Here is a 22,942-nt window from a genome sequence, read left to right on the forward strand (position 1 = left end):
TTTTAAGTTGCACCTCACAGAGACTTAAAATATGACTGCACCAACACCATATACAGTACTATATTGCTCCACAAATCATGATATATAGCCGGTTGCTCGTTCTGTATTTAATGGTTGAACCAGTTGTGATCTGTCAATGTATACATGTACAAATTTCAGATTTGTTTGTTTGTAAACAATTTATATACATGTTGACATTTATTGCAAGACTTATAATTTTATTACGTCCTTGACTTATCATATTAATGTCTGTATGTATAAAGGGCACGGTAATTAGATAATTAATTATTACATGTAAATTTAAACATAATGATTTATACAACATTTCATATTCTTTGTAATACCGGAAGACACACGTCTCAGTAATTTAAATTTTGAATAATATCCTTTTCATCTTTTAGGTGTGCTCTTCATGAACTTGAAGCAGTAATGATGATGCAATTATTCTTAAAATATGTCAAACCATCTTTTCTATGAACAGATATTTATTGATGACATTATGTATATATTTAATAAATGAGAGAATATAATAATTTGGCTGTTTTGTTATCTTGTATAAATGAATCTTGATGATAAAAACGGTGATATATACAGTATTTGATGTATAAATAAACAATGCTATCTTCCAGTCTTTATATATTATAGATATACTTACATGTAGGAAAGCAACCTTGATAAATTACCTTAATTAACAATCTCATTTAATATTATCTTAAAATATATACCAGTAGGATGTTAACAACTTTAAAATCCTCCAATTTTCAGTTTTGGAAATGTCTCTCTCGTATTATTGCTACTATAAGGGTTATCAATATTAAAGTGTTTAGGAGCTACCCGGGGTAATGAACATAGCGCAATAATGGTCTATTGCTAAAGCATTATAGTTTGACATTTCAGTGAAAAGTGCTCAGGTTTTGTACTGACAAAATTAGAGTATCAAGTATTATACCTATAAGTTCTACAACAAAAGAGATCCATATAAGTTTGGTACTGTTATTTTTAATCCTTCATGTATCTTTTATAAAACTAACAAAATCTTAGATATTCATTAATTTCAAATTAAATCAGTTTTTAAATGAAAGACAAATTTTGTTTATTTTTTGTGACTGGCGACTGGTTCAACAGAAGGTGGGAGGGGGGTATATGTCAATCACGTATGCCACTAGTCAAAATAATTTAACAGATTCAACAAATATTTCAGTAACTATTGTGTCTCAATGAAGATAAAATCTTTAAAGTAGCCAATTTTTGCACCAATTAAGACAGGTTCAGTGACACTAAGCTGGTAATAATGAACTTTTAAGGTGTATTATGTTGATTTTTACTTAATGGTAAATCTTAGTAAGGTGAAATATTTGAAAACTAAATGTTTAAAGTTTCTTAAAACTGCATTATATGCATAATTACCATTGTACGATAAAATTGTCATAATTTCATAATTTTCTTTTTTTTTTCAAAATCTAATATCATAATATATAAACAAACATTTTTTTAAATAATATTATAATGAAGTTAACAAGAAAACAATTAAGTCCCCTTAAACAATAGCAAGTGTGCATTATTAAAAAATAACAAAATTTGAAAATTCAAAAAAATTTTTTTTACCTGCTTTTATTCATATTGTTTAAAGTTTTACGCCATGTCACGAGTAACGGGCTAACCGACCCATCATTGTTACTATCCATCTGTATTTTGTCATTTGAACACACACACAAAAAAACTTCACGGACCCTGAACTGTGTGGTTAACCTGACTCAACTTCCGACCTTATTTAAATTTTGTCTTTCTGACTAAAAACCCCTTCATGCTTTTATTACCGCCACACTAAAGATTTTAATGTGATAAACTGCTATAGATCAAACCTTAAATAAACACTTACCGGCTATCCATCTATACGCAGGTATATAAAACGTAAACCAATCCAAGTGAATGATAATTATGGCTTTGTTTTTATTACACTTTATTATTCCTTTTCTCAATTTTCCCTTTGTAAGGAATTTAAACTTTCACATGTATCAAGATAAGGATTTTTGTGATCTATTAATAGAAGCCATGTGATATAAAGAAAGTTTAGGTTTATTTTAAGAGTAGTGAAAGTTTATATCTGGGTTTTGATTGACACTTGATGACATGTTAAGATAATAGTTTTCAATATAATGGCAATTAACAGATATTAATTATGATGTAATTATTATGCCAGCAGACAGTTGAACCAGTGTATGTTAAGTGTTTAACAGACATGTATATTGTTTGACCCCATGTGGAGCATTGTGTATAAAGGGGTTGGGTCAACAAAATATGACAATTTTATAACTTTTAATTATAAAATGCAAATATGTGACAGGAAAACATGTTTAATTTAATCAGTATTTTCTTAATGCATGAGAAAATTGATGTTTTATTACAAACAACCTTCTTAAACAAAATTGATTTTGAGATAAGTTTAATTGATTTTTACATTCAAATCTGTGTGTTTTTAATATATTTTTTTCTATGGCATAAATTCAAACAGTTTAGAATGATTAAGACAGAGGCATTTCTCAATATTTTCTTCATTTTTCTTTTTCTCTCTCTCAAACAAAGGGAGAAGAAAATGCATATTTTTTCACTATTGTAGTTTTTTTTTTATCTTATAAATATATTTTTCAAATGAGAATTTCTCTAAGGACAAAATTTATCACTAATTTCCTTTGCATCAAGTGACTTCAGACAAAAAACTTTGTTTTAAAATGAATGAAATTAATCAAAACGATTATTTATCTAACCTGATAACCAATCTACAAACTGAAGGGTTTACTGATCTAACAATCATTTTAAAACCAGCATGACCTGAAAGTATTAAGACAAGGGCTGTCAATATTTAAACATTTTTGCTATGATCAAAGGATGTAACGAATAACAGTGAAATAATTCCCACAATATACCTGACCTTTGAATAATACAGACTTGGTCCCCATATTTTATTAATAAATATAAAATCAATATAAACTCAATACATGTTAAATTAATTATATGCCCTAAAATCTTTGCCCCTGATTATTTTTATTTACTTTACAAGGGATTGTTTACATAGTATTGTTTCTTTTTTTATTTGCCGGCAGCTTAATTAATTCAAATGGTTAAACTCCATTCAGGCATAACCTTGTCTCCATTGAAATTTTTGTGGTTATTGAAGCAGTTACTAATTTAATACTGCATATCAGTTACTACTAAAAAGATGCAATTTCAAATTAAATAACAATTAAATTACAATTAATATCGTTCAATTTGACTTAAATTGGTTCAATAATTGTCATTAAAATCTGCTAATCAATTTTCGTATTTAACTTAAATGTTAACAGTCATGTATTTAATGTTTACCAATTCATGTTTACTGTGCAACATAAAAATTTAATCAGTTATAGCCATGTTTTAATATCTTATACTTATGTATACATTAATCACATAATCTAGGCAAATACAAAGATTAACGTTATGTTTAGATATCACTCTATTTTGGGCGTAATGAGCTAACATTTTTGGTAGCTAATTAACAAAATCTTTTATTCCGTTTTACAATTAACATTTAAACATAATGTACAAATAAAAGAATTGGGTTTAGAATGGAATTCCAATAATCAATATTAATATAATTATTGAATAGTTGCAGCTCAAGATTTGACAGATGGGTTGCTGGAACTTCAAACATGATGCTGGTACTGTGTCCCCGGACACACAAAACTTTAATTTAAGCAATCAGTCAACTTTATAACAACTTAATCAATACAGAACTTGTATTCCACTCCAATGATAATATTTTTGTTTAGGCCATCTGTGTTAAAAATCAGTCTAAAATTTCAAATGATATTTGCAAAGTCAATTAACTGTCATAAAATAATATTGATTATGCTACTAATATTACAGTAACTAAAGTGTTGTCAGATCCAAAAGAAACTCTTGTCTTGATGTTAGTTTAAACACATAATAAAGCCCTTGTCTGATAAAACAATGCCTCTCACTTAAATGTGGTAATCGTATATCACAAGGTTTTCTTTGATTGTGCAGTTTTATTGTTTTTACCTTCAATTAATTTATTAATTTATATTACGAATTTTCTATATGTTTTTACAAGAAATATGAAAAAATATTTACTTGATATAGATCTACAATTTAAATTAATCTGATGAATGCATGTTCGGTCAATTTACAAGTTTGTTGTTTCTATTTTTATATTTGTGTACATATTTGAGGGTTTCTTTCCCTTGTTTAATTGAAGGCCATATTGTAAATAAGCATGTATTTTCTAATAGGTTACCTTCATGAAATAAAGTGTTTATTATTATCATTATTATTATTATTATCATTATTATCTGTAATTCATTTAAAAGAATCATCTAAAAGTACATTTCAAATATCCTAAGTTCATAATTATACATTTTGACTTTGAAAAATATGTTTCAGACAGGGAGTAAAATTAAAACTAGTTTTGTCCTGAACGGAAAGATTTACAGGATAATATTAGGTGTTTAATAATTATACTGCAGTGAAAACTGTTCTCTCCACTCTATTTCAACATCTGTTCGCTATATTTCTGTTACATGTGGAGGTGGTAGACTGCTAAATTTGTCCATAAAGCTAGCAACTAGACCCACATAAGAATAATTAAATAAGTGAATCAATATTGACAAAGCTTCTCAAAAGGCAATCTCCTTTGCTCATATAAAAAGCTTCTTCAAATAATCTGTCAGGCTGACCAAACAAAAACACCCCTGAGTCAGATTTTGATATAATAGGATTATGTCCCTTTGCAGAGTAAATAAGGTGTTTAAAGAGAAGAGTAATCTCCCTTTATACATCTCTAGTTCAACAATACATAATGTTTTCTTTTCCTATAAGATTGTTAAATGGCTCCATTAAAGCACCAGATAAACTGTGGGTAATGATTTAACCTAATTTATAGAAGATGTGATGTAGGCAGGATGGCTGTCTTCTCTCTTAATCACATTTTCAACCAAAAAAAATAAAAAAATTATCATAATACATTGTATCAATAAATAAAGAACATGTATTCAAAATATCTCATGTAATTTCTGTAAAAAAGGGCTAAAAAATGGATGAAAATGATTGTACACAAACTTGAAAAGACAAGACTAATGTTAATGGTACCATATTAATAATAATAATGTTCCCTAGAGACAGTTTTGTTTGGTTTTAACGCTAATTTTAACACAGTTTTGGTCATATCATGGATTCCAGTCCACCTAACTTTTGTGGATAAATACCTAATTCTCTGCAAGTGACTGAGTACTAATCATACATGATTTCTGAGACAAATGACCTTTACATTCAACTGTCACAGAGAAATTTTGACCCATGGATTCGCCAGTGGAACAAACAAAAGAACAACATTAATTACTATGTAATTTTTTTATTATTAAGGGAAATAACCTTATTAAGTAAACCTTAACTTTCTGAATGAAAGAAGAATGGTACAGGTAATTTGGGTTTGATTCCAAGTTGTGGCTCAAAATTCAAGTAAACAAATAAGTGCTGGGTGTTTTCTTATATTACTCAATTCAAATTTGCTTAAAATGCTTAATTTGCTTAATACTGTTTCCACTACAGTATCAGCCTAGATTGTAAGTATGGGTGGTTAATATGTCACCTTTACTAAGTTTGCTTGTAATTAAATCATTTCATCTGCTTCAGGTGGGTGCCTGCATCACTTTCCTGCATTAACATAAGTTACACCAACACAGTATAGGTCATATGGTGCCTTTCCACCTTTACTGGTGGAGAAAGACCTCAGGCATTATTTTAGCAATGAAATGACACCAAAGTAGAACAACCACCATTCCATAAGCTAGCAGGATAGCTTCCTCACATGAAAGAATCCAAAGTGAGGGGCAAGTGGTTTGAAGTCACCAACCTCAACCACCCAGCCATGTATGTCCATACCTGCATTAATTCAAAGGAACTATACCATAAAAGAAACTTTAACAAAAATTTGGTTTATTTACACACCTGGATTGGTTTTCTTCACCGTTGACCAAGTTTCCGGATTTACTGTTACTGTGATTATCAGTGGCCTCCCCTTGATGTTGACGCTCTTGTTTTTGTTGTTGTTGTTGGGTCTTCTGCTGTTGTTTGTGTCGAGATAAACTAAAGAACAAACCGAGTATTGCCTTCAGGTTTCCGTCACGTATGTCTGAAAAAATACACGACAGTTTTGTTATCATTAATATGGTTTTTCAGCGAAATAAACAGAAAATATTTATTACAGGCAAATTAATATGCCAAACATCATTGTAGACTGCAACTCAATCATTACTTTAATGGAACCAATGTTTATGAGGGTATAAACATAAGGGAAGTAGTTTGTTTAACTTTTCTTAATGTAAAATAAAACCCTAAGAAACAAAACAATCGTGTTCATCAAGCTGAAAGTGATTAGACATTTCTTTGTCCCATATTTACTTGAATTCTTTCCGATATAACCCTTCATTAGAAAACTGAGTGACATTCTTTTAATGGAAAGATAAATTTTGTTCAATTAAATGAACAAATATGGAAATATGGCATGATTCTATTTTATTATCTCTTCAACTATAAACAAAAAACATTTTTCTCTAATATAAGACAATAAAACATATGTTTTTGCTCTGGGATCTTTATGTATTTCAAAAGATGAGAAAGTTAAACATCCTTCTTATTGATGATACATGTTTACCAAGCAATAAAATTCATTCAAAGAAATGCTATATGTATTTTTATGCTGTTTTTTTTTTTATTATTATTATTTAAAGTATTTTATATTTATGATATAAAGAAACTGTTTTTTTTTGGTAGTTCACTATGAAAACTACAATAGTATGTAACCTCATAGTGCCAAAACAACTGATATCTTCTCAAGGCTAGTGGCATTACACATTAACAGACTGGTTAAACCAAGTGGTAAAACCAAACAAGTGGTAAAACCATTAGTGGTTCCCGACAGGGACTTTGGATTTTTTCATGTGAGGAAGCTATCCAGCTAGCTTAAGGAACGTCGGTGGTTCTACTCAGGTGCCCGTTCGTGCCTGAAATAATGCATGGAAGGGCACCTGAGGTCTTCCGCCAACAGTAAAGCTGAAACGTCGCGATATGACCTATACTGTGTCGATGTGACGTAACACCCCAAAAACAAACAAGAGGGCCATGATGGCCCTGAGGTCGCTCACCTGTATATAGCCCCCCCCACCCCCCCCCCCCCCCCCCCCCCCCCCCCCCCCCCCCCCCCCCCCCCCCCCGGGCCAATTTTTACCCAAGGGCTTTTATTTGTTTATTTGAATAGACTTGGTAGACACCCATACATAAGAAGATGTTTCATGCTAAACATCTAAGTTCTAGCTCATTGGGTTTTTTAAAAGAAGATTTTTTAAGTTTTTACTATACACATATAGTTAAAAACAATGACACCCCTGGGGCAGGGCAAGTTTTGACCCCCAGGCTTTTATTTGAACAAACTAGATATTTACTAAAAGATGTTTCATGCTTAATATCTAAACTCTAGCTATTTGGGTTTTTTTCAAAGAAGATTTTTAAGTTTTTTCTATACACAAAAAAGGCAAATCAATGACCCCCGGGGCAGGGCCAATTTTGACCCCGGGGTTTTTATTTGAACAAACTTTGTAGACACTGATTAGAATATGTTTCATGCTTAATATATAAACTCTAGCTATATGGGTTTTTTCAAAGAAGATTTTTAAGTTTTTGCCATACACATATAAGGAATATCAATGACCCCCGGGGCGGGAACAATTTTGACCCCAGGGCTTTTATTTGAAACAAACTTGGTAGACACCCATTAGAACATGTTTCATGCTAAATATCTTAGCTCTAGCTCTTTGGGTTCTTTAAAAGAAGATTTTTAAGTTTTACTATATGCATAATTAGGGGAAAATCAATGACCCCCGGGGCGGGGCCAATTTTGACCCCAGGGCTTTTATTTGAACAAACTTGGTAGACACTCACTAGAAGATGATTCATGCCAAATATCTTAGCTCTAGCTCTTTGGGTTCTTTAAAAGAAGATTTTTTAAGTTTTTACTATATGCATATAGGGAAAATCTATGACCCCCTGGGGCGGGGCCAATTTTGACCCCAGGGCTTTTATTCGAACAAACTTGGTAGACACTCACTAGAAGATGATTCATGCCAAATATCTTAGCTCTAGCTCTTTGGGTTCTTTAAAAGAAGATTTTTTAAGTTTTTACTATATGCATATAGGGAAAATCTATGACCCCCTGGGGCGGGGCCAATTTTGACCCCAGGGCTTTTATTTGAACAAACTTGGTAGACACTCACTAGAAGATGCTTCATGCTGAATATCTTAGCTCTAGCTCTTTGGGTTCTTTAAAAGAAGATTTTTTAAGTTTTTACTATATGCATATAGGGAAAATCAATGACCCCCTGGGGCGGGGCCAATTTTGACCCCAGGGCTTTTATTTGAACAAACTTGGTAGACACTCACTAGAAGATGTTACATGCCAAATATCTAAGCTCTAGCTCTTAGGGTTGTTTAAAAGAAGATATTTAAAGATTTTTCTTTCGGTTGCCATGGCAACCAGAGTTCTGCATGGAATTAAATTCTTTGAACAATTTTTAAAGGTGACCACCAAAGGAACATTCCTGTGAAGTTTGGATGAAATTGGCTCAGTGGTTTATGAGGAGATGTCATTTAAAGCAAAAGTTTACGGACGGACGCCGGACGGACGACGGACGGACGCCGGACGAAAAGCGATCACAAAAGCTCACCCTGTCACTTTGTGACAGGTGAGCTAAAAACAAAAACAAGTGGTAAAACCTGTAAATTTTCACAAGTGAACAAGGTAAAAGACTCACAGAAGATTTTAACTGTTTTAATAGCTGTGTGATGACAGGACGATGACATTTCCATATGACAATCAAAACAGATCTAAAATAGTACCCCTCATGTCAGACTGACCCACAGGACAAGTGGTGAATACACTTGACAATGACCAGTAACCTAAACTCACCTTATGGCTTTTAAAACAGAATCTATACATTCAGATACAGCTTCCTTTTTGTGTCATAAAGGGATATATTATTTAACTGAACAGTAAAAACATTAAGTCTTACCTTTGGCTGTTATACCATCAATGTTGACACCCAAATTCACCAGAAACGTCAGGCATGTATTTATATTTTCAACCTGAAATGAGAAATTCAAGTCTAAACTGAACATAACATTCAAACAAAATATTGTATTTCTAGTTATTGTAGCAGATTTCTTACATTTGTTCTCAAGTGGGTCGACGATATTGCTCATCTGATGTTGAGGCCAGTGGCCATGAACTTTTCCTTGGGATTAATATATCTTATGAGAAACAAATCCTAGGATAAACTAGTAATACCATATCAAGTTAGTGTGTTTTTTTACACTGGAGATCTCATCTCCTTACTTTCTTCAAGGTCTCGAGTACTACTTTTTTCCAGGAAATTGTAAAAAAACCCAACTTATTCCTGTTAAATGTTAAAGACCTCACATTGCCATGAACAGTGTAATACTACAAACAAATGTCGAGATATTAAACTACAAAATTATCAATACATACATGAATTAATTATAAATTCATGATCATGTATCATAGTGCGCTAGAAATGATGCAATATCAAACAGTAGCATTTAGATATAATTTTTTGTCTTTATTTAATATTACAAACAAAATATTGAAAATGTCATCCATTAGACACAAAAGGATGTACAAAGAGTCCAATTAACTACATCAAAACAAATACTTCATATAAATTCCCAGCTCAATATCTCATGAACTTTACAAACAGAAAATATTCTGTTTTTTTTTCCGCTTTCTACAAATTGTCATTAAGAATTTTACCTTTAGGCAACAGCCTGTGTGTGATAATCAAGTTAACTTGCTACTATAATTACAAAATAAGCACAGTTTTCTTGCGGAAACATGTGAAATTAATCTGCCGAAAATGAGCAAAGTCTGCTAAAATAACCTTCTGGTTCCTTAGTAACAATATTTTTTCTGATTATTTCAATGTAATAAAAATTGAATAACCTTTAATCGTCCTGAGAGAGATGGAGAGTTTGCCATTGTCATATAACAGGGACTCTTGCCTGAGGTTTTTTGACAAACTTGAAATATTTGATGTTTGGACCAAGAACTTGTCTGTATATTTTCAGATCATTCCCCCACTCTGTTTTTCCAGAAAAAACCATTATTTGTGCAAAATGACCCAAAAATGAAAAATGTTGTTTTTCACTGAAATGTGGGTAAGAATCACACAAAAAATAGATTTTCAATTCAATTGTGAGTTTTTTTCTTCTTTTTTTTCTTTCTTTTTTTAATATACTTTGTATGTTGTTCCATGTAAGTGCTTCACTTGTTAGAATTTCAATTTTTTTAAATTTTTTTAGGCTCTTTGACCTCAGTGGAGATCTTTTAAAGTATAAATACATTTTGAGTCACAAAAGGTCATTTGAGGTCATATGATGACTGCCACAATAGCTTGGTAACAATTTTCTACAGGCAAAGAAAGCATAATAAATTAATTAATTTGGATTCCATTACCTTTTTTAACACTTAGCTTTGCTAAAAAAACTTTCTTGAATTAAAATGAATCACAGGGTTAGAAATGTAACAATGTCATTGGTCGGATTTGAATCAAATACCATTAGGCAACCAATCAGATGCTTTAATTTAAGACTATCAGACTTGTTTACCATTATATATTTCTATGGAAGCAAAAGAATTTGAACTGATGAAAAGTATATTACCATCTATCCATTAAGATGGGAAATGTTTTGGCATTTGCATAAAATGAAGATTATTTTCATGCAGAGTAAATGCCATTAAAATGACAAGAAGACTCTTTTAAACACTTAGTCAGACCCTTATGCCATTTGCTCTCTAGTAATAAGAGAATAAACATAATACCAAAATGACAGAAAAACTCAATCTTGCTCTGAAATTTGACAATGACATTCTTCTTAAATGAGTTAGTAGGGTCACTGGTAACATATTAGACAGTCTAACAACTTTGCCACACGTCAGGAACTTGTGAAATTTCAATTCCCAAAAGTTTCTTAGATAATTAAACAAAATATTTGAAGTGCCTAGTTTTTTGACTGATATCATAAAAAGCAATGAAACAAATGGTTGAAATAATGTAACTTGATGACTTAAAAAAATACCATGCTGAATGAAGCTTGACAAAAATTGTCAGCTGACAAGTGTATGACAATTCCAAGAAGAGTTAAAATAAAAAATCTATTTTTGTTCACATTGTTTTAAAAATGGGTTTGTATGCTTAACAAAATATTAGTTTATCATAACAGCATTAATTTTACAATGCAATAAAACAATTGAAATTAAAGAAACATTAACATATTTACCGGAATGCCATTATGTGACATCAAACATGGTGTCAGAATGATGTGAAATATTCATTGCAACTATTATAATATAAGGTGTATGATGAATTTAGTTTAACATATTTCCTTTGATTTTATTTCTAATCCCATGTCAATGTTCACACATAAGAGATAGTAACTGTTTTTATCTCTGAATATTGCATGTTAATTGTTGTAGGTGTCAGAATCTCAGGTTTGCACTGTTAAAAGTTTTGGCTTTGAATGCCTTAATGTGTTTAAATCAAATCCAGGTGCTTGAATCCCTAAGAATCTGATCCAATGCAATTATCCCATAAAAGGTAACAGTCCCAAAAGCTTACAATCCAGAATTAATTTCAAATACATTTCTGTTTTCCTTGACAGTTATTTCAAGGTTTATAATTATTTCAAGGCTATTTCAAGGACATATAAATATAAGAGAAAGAAATAAAATACTGAAATATTATGAAAAAAATCTGCAAGCATCACCAATCAACTGAATGAGATTCAATATCAAATATCAAGTATATTAAAACCTTTTTATACTGTTTAAGGTACTTAATGTGTTAAAATAGGGTAAAATGAAACAACAGTAAATGTTGATAATTTAATTTCAGCAGTTTCTAAAATAGAGATACAAATTATTCCAGTGTATCAGCATTTATAATCGATAAATTCACCACTGTAACAAAATCAGTTTCAAAGGAGATATTAAAAGAAAATTATATACTACTTGATAGCAATCTTTAATTAGAAATTTCCACTCAAAATGCATTATAGCAGCTAACTTTCATCCATAAATTTGCAGATTTTCGATAAAATTTGACAGTTTTAGGCATAAATTTGTTGCAACTGTATGAAAATCAGATTAATTGTTAGGAAACTAGATTCAATACTTTACCCACCTGTTTGCCATAAAATACAAAAATTAGAACAGAATCTAAATACCTTTTGCAATGTAAATCAAAGTCGGTACGCTTTCCCTTTCTACAATGCAAATCTAAGTCAGTTTCCTTTCTTGGTGCTTAGCATCTGTAGCCTCAACATTCAGTACAACCTCTACAGAGAAGCCATCTTAATAACCTCTTTACAATATTCTTCCAGCTAAACTTATCAGTAACATCCAAAATATTTGTCTCCTCTGCCGAGATTGCACTGTACTGTACTGACATTAAGCTTAATAATAATTTTGGATTCTGTAACCTATTTCCTTACAAATGATTCCTATAGCAACATAAAAATATCAGATTCTGAATAAAAACATGAACATTTACTTAACAGTTTTATATACAAATATCAGTATAAAATATAACTACAGTTGACTCTCAATAAGTCGAAATCGCTTTACTCAAAATTCCGCGTAAGTCGAAGAATTTCTAAAGTCCCGTCAAATGTCCTTCTTTATCTTTGTATTTTAACTCCGCTTAGGTCAAATTTTGACTTACCAAGACTCCTGTTTAGTTGAAAAGAAAATTTGGTCCCGTCAATTAAAGTCCAACATATTTTCGTCTCAATTAGTCGAAATGTGAAAACAGCCGACTGGTCAAAGGTCGGCGACATCAACGTTGAGATGTTGTGACTCGTGATTTACACGTTTCATAGTAATTTTAATTGCCAGTCATCATGCATTATTAACACGTCGTAAAACTGGCTTTAATCGGTTTCAGGACTTAATTGGTTTTAACAGTTAGATTTTAGTGATTTACCGTCATTTCAACGGTTAAATATTGCAGCATTGCCGCTAACAACAATAACAAACTGTCTTCTTTGTACATTCAATCAGACACATGTATATATACGAATGTCAACGTAATGGCGGCAGTTTCCATTACTCGAATTCCGTTTCTCTCGAAGTAAAATGCCCAGTCCCTTGGATTTCGAGTTACCGAGAGTCAACTGTATATAATAGCAGTTACAGACTTTCAGTTTCAGACCACAATCTAGGGCAAATATACTGGTAAAGCAATTTTTCAAATCGTCTTAATGCGACATCTGTCCCCAATCTTGTTATAAAAGGTTTCACTAGTTACATAGATAGATAATTTCCTGTCAAATATCCTCTGACACAGTCTAGAAGCCTTAAAAAACTGAACGTAGAGACATTTGTCTGATCAAACTCACCAACCAAACTTCAATGAAAGGAGCTTACTCAGTATAATTACTCTAAAATTGAAATAATTATGTCCCCTTTTTTCCTTAAAAGATCCAGAATATAGAATTATGCTAAGGCATGAATAAAACTATAGTGATTATTAAAATATTCCTTCCGAATTAAATTCCAGTCTAATATTAACAGAAAGTTTATCAAATTCAGTTTTAATAAACAAATCTTAACCCGTACACAGTTTAACCACACTACGTATCTTAAAAGGACCCTTTCATCTTTAAATTTGAACAAAATCAATCATAATTTATATTAAGGAAAATTTCAAAATAATGCCTTAAATTAGCAAACAATATAGACCATGATCATGTATGTATGTATGTACCGGCTGATTTTGGTCTGCACTGGTTGCGCGGGTAGATTCAGTTGCTACTAGCAACATAGAGACGTAAATCAAATTTTTATAAGCCACAAATCTTAAGGATGTAAACTCCTCAAACCTGTTCACATTAGTACATTGATTTCCAATCCTGATTCAATCCCATCAGCTATCTATTTCATTACATGCTAGTGTTTTTTTACTCCATTATTTATCTTGCATTAAGCCTTGATATAGAAGATCTATTCTTGTACAGTATTGGTGAAACACTCAAGGAAACACTCAAAACTTGAACAATGTAAAACTCCTATCTACTTATGCAACCAGACTACACAACAAAGCAAGAATCATTGTATGACACTTTAAATAAAGGCTTTGTCTGAGAGGGCTTTTGTATTTATTCAAAGTGATAAGAAGCAACAGTTTCAGGATACTACTTCTGTCAAAACATTCAACAAATGATCTTTGTTGACCATACTTGACAACGATGAAACCAAACATTATTTGCATCCCTGAAGATTTTTTTTTCTATAAATTCATGAACAATGAAGAAGCAGAAGACGTATAACATGAGTCAATAAGTATTTCCAAGTAAGACATTACAAGAATATCATGCTTCTATGACAATTTGTCTGATATATAAATATTACCAGCGGCAACATGACAAATGAAAACATTTCATGCAGGGAAGTTTTTATATTGTCTGACAATATTATTAAACAACAGCGGCAGCCAGTATCATGACAAAGGAGCTGTGCCATGACAAAACCAACATAATGGGTTTGCGACCAGCATGGATCAAGACCAGCCTGCGCATCTGCGCAGTCTGATCAGGATCCATGCTGTTCGCTTACTAACCCTGTTACAAGTAGAGAAACTGATAGCGAACAGCATGGATCCTGATCAGACTGCGCGGATGCCCAGGCTGGTCTGGATCCATGCTGGTCGCAAACGCACTATGTTGGTTTTGTCATGACACAGCTCAAATCATGACAATACACATGAATTCATGAAGTCTTCTTAAATGTATCATCTAATGGACTTAGTATAGATATCAGCGCCTAACATGATTCCCAATTTTTCCAATGCGGAAACTCTGACATGAGGGAATGTATCTATTTTCTGACCATCTGTATGATTTACTAAAGCACTACGGCCCTACCATTACTATAACCAAATAAGTGCTGTAAATGTTCCCTCCGCGTCAATTGAACTAATTGCCAGCTTTAACACATTTCCATAACTTTTAACTCCAGGGCACAGAGAGGGCAGTCGCAAAATGCCAGTTCATATAATATCAGAGTATCATTATGATTGCTTATTGGCATAAACTGGAGGGGACTGATTTATAACACACTTGCCAATGTGAATATTATACGATAGGGGAAAATCGATGACAACATTCGTTTAAGGCTAATTTAATCTGTGATAGACCACTTTTTGTCTTTCGATTTCCCATAAAAATATATGACAACAATATGACACTCTTTCCAGATCATGATTTTTTTTATAATGCTCCTATTTTTTTAGAAGATCAAGACATGTTTTTACTAAAATGATGCTGCTATTGTTTTACTGTATTCTATCTGACCCCTAAGGGATGAGGACTGAGTGATCAAATGATTGTCCACACCTGAACACTATAAAATTATAAGGTTCAAGACCAGTCTTGTTTTTTGTTGTGTTTTGTAGGGATCCATACTATCCATACTGTAGTTTAGGTCAAATGGAGATTTTCCAGCTTTACTGACAGAAGAACGGACACTGTGTTCCTGTCTGTGAATTATTTCAGGACCAATCCAGCCTGAATTTAAGTGGGAACTTATTCATAGTCTGTGACCCAAAGCAGCAGCTCAATATATAAGCTCAGGCCAAAGTTCATGCCAATCACAAGAGAGAAAGAAAACCTCAAGATGTATAAGGTGGTATCTAATCACTTATCAACATTTTTGCCACTTGACTTCCAGAAGCTATGATAACCTTGGATTAATGATGAAATTGCTTATTCAAGAGGAAAAAAACCATATCAGCAGATTCCAATTAAGCACCTAAGATTGGATGTAATAGCGCTTTTAATTTGTCTCTTTGACAAGTATAATCATCCAGTAATAGAAGTGTTAAGATCAATGGATAAAGCTGTACATGATGCTTTATTATACCTGCAGGCCTATCAAAGTGATACAGCACTTTATACCAGGAAAGTTTCCATATTATATAAATATTAACACATTCATCTTCTTTAATAGTGAAACAGTAAATTATTTTAACAAAACTAAGAGTTTGCAATTAGTTGCAAACTGATCAGAATTTAGTTTTGATTTCAAGACTCCCAGCAGTCAGACATTGACAATGGGTTACAAGGTCTGATATGATCACTAGATTAGAGGGTCTGACATGATTACTGGATTGGAAAGTCAGGCATGATCACTGGATTAGAAGATCAGATATGATCACTGGATTAGATGGTCAGGTATGATCACTGGATTAGGTCAGGTATGATCACTGGATGAAAAGGTCAGGCATGATCACTAGATTAGAAGGTCAGGCATGATCACTGGATTAGAAGGTCAGGTATGATCACTAGATTAGAAGGTCAGGCATGATCACTAGATTAGAAGGTCAGGCATGATCACTAGATTAGAAGGTCAGGCATGATCACTAGATTTAGAAGGTCAGGCATGATAACTAGATTAGAGGGTCTGACATGATCACTGGATTGGAAAGTCAGGCATGATCACTGGATTAGAAGGTCAGATATGATCACTGGATTAGGTGGTCAGATATGATCACTGGATTAGGTCAGGTATGATCACTGGATTAGAAGGTCAGGCATGATCACTGGATTAGGTCAGGTATGATCACTGGATTAGAAGGTCAGGAATGATTACTGGATTAGGTGGTTAGGTATGATCACTGGATAAGGTCAGGTATAATCACTGGATAAAAAGGTCAGGCATGATTACTGGATAAGGTCAGGCATGATCACTGGATAAGGTCAAGTATGATCACTGGATAAGGTCAGGTATGATCACTGGATTAGGTGGTCAGATATGATCACTGGATTATGTCAGGTATGATCACTGGATGAAAAGGTCCGGCAATATCACTAGATTAGAAGGTCAGGCATGATCACTGGATTAGAAGGTCAGGCATGATCACTAGATTAGAAGGTCAGGCATGATCACTAGATTAGAAGGTCAGGCATGATAACTAGATTAGAGGGTCTGACATGATCACTGGATTGGAAAGTCAGGCATGATCACTGGATTAGAAGGTCAGATATGATCACTGGATTAGGTGGTCAGATATGATCACTTGATTAGGTCAGGTATGATCACTGGATAAGAAGGTCAGGCATGATCACTGGATTAGAAGGTCAGGTATGATCACTGGTTTAGAAGGTCAGGTATGATCACTGGTTTAGGTCAGGTATGATCACTGGATTAGAAGGTCAAGTATGATCACTGGATTTGGTCAGGTATGATCACTGGATAAGAAGGTCAGGTATGATCACTGGATTAGAAGGTCAGGTATGATCACTGGATTAGAAGGTCAGGTATGATCACTGGATAAGGTCAGGCATGATCACTGGATTAGAAGGTCAGGTATGATCACTGGATAAGGTCAAGTATGATCACTGGATAAGGTCAGGTATGATCACTGGATTAGGTGGTCAGATATGATCACTGGATTAGGTCAGGTATGATCACTGGATGAAAAGGTCAGGCATTATCACTAGATTAGAAGGTCAGGCATGATCACTGGATTAGAAGGTCAGGCATGATCACTAGATTAGAAGGTCAGGCATGATCACTAGATTAGAAGGTCAGGCATGATAACTAGATTAGAGGGTCTGACATGATCACTGGATTGGAAAGTCAGGCATGATCACTGGATTAGAAGGTCAGATATGATCACTGGATTAGGTGGTCAGATATGATCACTTGATTAGGTCAGGTATGATCACTGGATAAGAAGGTCAGGCATGATCACTAGATTAGAAGGTCAGGCATGATCACTGGATTAGAAGGTCAGGTATGATCAGTAGATTAAGTGGTTAGGTATGATCACTGGATTAGAAGGTCAGGTATGATCACTGGATTAGGGGGTCAGTATGATCACTAGATTAGGTGGTCAGGCATGATCACTGGATAAGGTCAGGCATGATCACTGGATTAGGTCAGGCATGATAACTGGATTGTATGGTCAAACATGATCACTGGATAAGAAGGTCAGCATGATCACTGGAGATGGTCAGGCATGATCACTGTATTAGATGATCAGCATGATCACTGGATTAGGTCAGGCATGATAACTGGATTAGATGGTCAAACGTGATCACTGGATATGAAGGTCAGCATGATCACTGGATTAGGTCAGGCATGATCACTTGATTAGATGGCCAGACATGATCACTGGAATTGTAGGTCAGGCAAGATCACTGGATTAGAAGGGCTGGCATGATCACTGGATTAGTAGGTTTTAATGGCATGATCACTGGATTAGCAAGTCAGGCATGGTCGTTGAGTATATTATATGATTTTATCAAATTAGCCTACCTGTAAAATAGGTTAAAACTGGAACACATTTCATAATAATTACTAGTTGTCTCTATCATAATAACAGGAACCAGCTTTTCATACATTGCACTCTTATTGTAACAATGGGTACCAGCAATATAGTAGAGAAAGAGTGAAGAAAATTAGACATTAACTATGGCAACTGTCTGCCAACAGAGTTTCTGTTGTATGTGAATATGAAGACCCCTAGGGTCCCATGATGCTCTGCTTCAATACACAAACAGATGGCAACCAGAAAATATTTCACCCCATAAAACAGCCAATAAAAACGGCCACATAAACTTCACATAGCACACCACACAAAGTTCATAACAATTTCTCCCAGATTTTTTTTGTCTTCTGATATTGTTAAATGCAACATGGGGGATTTTATTGTTTTGTTTCATGCATTTCAGCATTTATTTAATTGAATATCATTGTTTTTGTCTTCTATCATTGTAAGTTGGGGTGTGGGGGGATAATTATGTTTCCCATGTGTTTTTCCCAAAGAGCACGTACAGCATCTGATGTTTTAACTAATATTCAAGCAATGTTGAAGGTATAATTTTGTGCATTAACCATGTTTTTCTGCTGAAGTAAAAATGTTAGAAATTCATTTTCTCTATGACTGTTAGCACTTATAGTGTTGTATTTCTAATCCCCGACAATCATCTCATCCCTTGAAGGATCAGGTTCTTTGAAACACAGGGAAATTTACCTGCATCTTGATGTCATCGAAAAAGTTAAATTATTCTCCCAACTTTCTCCCCCCCTCACACACTCCACCCATCCTCTGAAAAAGTCACACTTAACCCAAAATAATTCGCATTTTTTGCCTTCTTTTTTTTACTTTACTGTCAAACAACACTGTGAAGTTCCAATGAGTAACTTTTTGGAAATGGTAAAAGTACACCAAAAATAATATAAAGGTTTTGAGAAATAAAAATACAATTCTGACACAAAACGGGCCTTTAATATTACCAAAGGCTACATATAGGCAACAGAAGAGACCAATACAAATAATTATTATTAATAGTTAAATCCTCTTAATGATGACACACGCAACCAAGATAAAAATGAGCACCTTTTTTGGGGTGTCATCAGTCATAATGCAGTGGTAGCCTATCATGTTATCATGTGCCCCTTGGAACTGTACTAATACAAGTTTATCTGTTTCTCCACAACTAATTAGAAACTTCTCCACATTCAGAGGAGAACAATAAAGATCATAATTGCCAATTAAGAAATACTAGAAAGACATAATACATGTATATGCAATGCCCATGACAATGACTGACAAAGAAGAACATTCATCTTATGATACTCAAAATTACATATTTTTTCCATTGAGATTCATTACGCCTGTTAAATGCTACACTACGCTATGTGTAAAAGGCACGGAAACAAAAATAGCAAACTATCATAAAACACAACATTTTTCACCATTGATAATGACATATCATAATGACATATCATAACAGACAATTCTGTAATCAATCACAGATAATGATCACATCATAAAAACAACATGAAAAGAAGATTACATGCTCCCAGTTTCATATTACATCTTCAAGAGGGAAAGAATTGATTCATCAGTACCGGAAGAAGATATGCAATTACATCTATATTTAGTAAAGAATTGATCGTGCCTAACAAAAAATTTCTTAATAGCAATCTTTATTTGTACCACCTAATAATCATAATTTTCAGAAGTAAACTTTCAAGTATAAATCTAGTCAAAATTAGCTTCTCATGCGAGCATTTTCCTTGATTAAAACATAATTTCAAACTAATATTCAAAATTCGTCATATAGTGAGGTCAAACAACAATTCTAATCGAAAAAGCTTTCATTTATTTAAACAAATTTGAAGATTACTCTATCTCTATGGTACACAAATTGGGTATATCTAACTAAAGCTTTCAAAGAATATAAAGTTTGAAAGCATAACTGACAATCCATATCAGAATTAATTTTAAACTTCAAAAAGATAATTTTCAAAAACCCTTCGACAGAGTCTCAGTTTAAACTTTTCCCTCCTGATGCAGAAGACAAAGGCAGCAGACGGCAGCAACAGAGAAAAACATTTAGTGCTATACAACCTGTTTGAAACTGTCTGCTGCTAACAGAGTGTCATAGTGACCTCCCCTGACATTGCATGTTATCACCTGAGCTGTATAAATATTGATATTATAGAAGATTAAGACCACTCAACAATCAAGCATCTTCCATGTCGGAGTAATCCTCCTAATGTCAGAATAAAACACCAGTCTGACACCAGTCTATAAACATTCAATAACTTGATACCTGTGCTTAAATCAATGAATATGAAAAGAGTTTCATGTATTATTTTCCTGTCAAGGTTGTGATGACAGACAAAGAAGGGAAAATGTAAATAACTTTAGCAATTATTAATTATAGAAATGGAGTGAAATAGAATCTTTTTTTAATATCAAAGAATCAAACTGACAAAGTGATGGAAGACCATGATGATGATGATGATGATGATGATGATGATAGACATGGTGATGACATTGATAATGATGATGATGATGATGATAGACATGGTGATGACAATGATGACGATGATAATGATGAACATGATGTAAAAGAAGATCAAGAACGTAACACTCAAACATGCTCAATATATACCTTTTATTGAATTAATGGTATTTACACCAGGTTATCTGAAGACAAATTTTTGGTTAGAACTAAAGGAGAAACTTCTTTATTTCAGTTTTCCATGCTATTTTTGTTTATTTCGTAGGCGTTTCTTCAAACTTTCAATTATTTCAGAATTTATCTGAGACAAGGAAGTGCCAAGATTATAAAACACTTCTTGTAAAGAAGACCGAGAACATATTTTAAATTCTCCGTGTTCATACATCTCCCGATTCCTGACATCATGTAACTTTTCAACTGATACAATAATTATCTTATATTACGGACAATATTACCTTTAATTAAACCACAATTGACAATTTCTTTGTTCTTTTACTGGCACAGCATGACATTATCATTCAGTGGAATATTATACACACAAAGAAATTATCATATTAGTTTCTGAATCTCTGCTAAGATCTACCTGCATTCTTTTAACAGAAAATGTTACATAATTATACTCTATTTGAATTGTCTTATTAACTGTTTAGTCTGCTGGCAATACTATATTTCATCTACCGTATGACAGACCAGTGCGGACTGAAGATCAACTGGCACATCTGTACCATCTGATAATGGTCTGCACTGTTCCTTATTCAGTTACTATATATAATATTGATATTTTTTTCTGAAAGTAATAAATGGTTAAGTCCATAGTGAAAGACTAACAAGTCCAATTCATATATTTAGCATAGTAAAGGAAAACACATTATGTAGTATAATATAGTACCAACGTAATTTACATTCTTCCCATGGGTGTGAATGATGTAAAACTGGTAGGATTTAATCATAACATAATATAATGTTAATGACATAAAGAAAACATAATTATTTCTACATAAATCACAGTCGAACATAGAACAGCTGTGTGCAACATCTTGTAAAACAAGTCTTAAATCTTTTATGTAAAATTTGTATGAAATATTAAATGAAGCAAAAGATAATATTTTCTGATAGTTTCAGTGGTCACCAGTAGGCTTAGATTAAAACTTTATTTAATCAAATACCAGAACTCAGAGGCTGTCCTTCTGACCTCATTTTCTTAAAACCAATTTTCTATCTAAACCATTTATTAAGATGTCAAGTTTGTATTAACCTGGTGTTTAAACATTAATATATCATTTACTGTATAAGTACCTCTTTAAATTCTCCTGTTTTATATAAATGATGTTAAAGTCAGAAAATAATGCAGATTCTAGTGTTTAGTTACAAATTAATCTGAATAATAGTTACTGTTTCTTCCCCCAAACAACAAAGGACGCTTTGTTCAACATCCTAAAAATGGAACAAAAAGAAAAAAAAGATGAATGGCATATTGATAGGGCAGAAAAAAATGAGCCAGCCAATCAAGCTGAAAGCTGTTATTGATTATTTAAAGTATGATAACCTGGTAACAAAGGACCTCTTCTGGTAGCATCCATATATACAAGTTAAATTAATGATGCTGTAGGACACAAAATATTTGGACAATGCTCATTGTCATACTGGAAGAGTTCCTGTGCTGATGAAAAAAAACCCAGACAATATATAACTTGTTCTAAGTAAAAATGGGGTCATGAACACATTAACCTATATGGAAATAATGATGATGATGAAGATGAAGATGGCAGTGGTGATGATGAAGATGGTAGTGGTGATGATGATGATGATGATGGAAATGATAATGGTGATGATAATGAGGAAGATGGCAATGTTAATGATGATGATGATAATGATGAAGTATAATTATGATGATAATGATGATGATGATACTAAAGATGGGAATGTCAGGTAAATGGCAATGATGATGATGATGAAGTTAATGATGATTATGATGATGCTGATGATGCATTATTTCTTT

At 32.9% G+C, this 22,942-nt stretch overlaps 1 protein-coding gene across 7 annotated transcripts in view; it reads right to left on the reverse strand.

Moving 5' to 3' along the window:
* The window catches only part of LOC132716591 (neuron navigator 3-like), a 157,161-nt gene that overhangs the window by 110,662 nt on the left and 23,557 nt on the right, over positions 1 to 22,942 (reverse strand). For 5 of the 7 annotated variants that reach the window (XM_060699900.1, XM_060699899.1, XM_060699897.1 and 2 more), the window contains exons 3-4: positions 9,120 to 9,192; positions 6,004 to 6,187 (exon numbers count right to left, since the gene is read on the reverse strand). In XM_060699900.1, the coding sequence (XP_060555883.1) occupies positions 6,004 to 6,187; positions 9,120 to 9,192 (257 nt within the window). Of the gene's footprint in view, positions 1 to 1,605; positions 1,821 to 1,879; positions 1,976 to 6,003; positions 6,188 to 9,119; positions 9,193 to 22,942 lie in introns of those variants that run through there. The other 2 variants (XM_060699902.1, XM_060699901.1) reach the window with 2 other exon arrangements.

The sequence above is a fragment of the Ruditapes philippinarum genome, unplaced genomic scaffold (assembly GCF_026571515.1).
Source record: "Ruditapes philippinarum isolate M1 unplaced genomic scaffold, ASM2657151v2 ctg785_1_1_1_1, whole genome shotgun sequence".
NCBI lineage: Eukaryota > Metazoa > Mollusca > Bivalvia > Venerida > Veneridae > Ruditapes > Ruditapes philippinarum.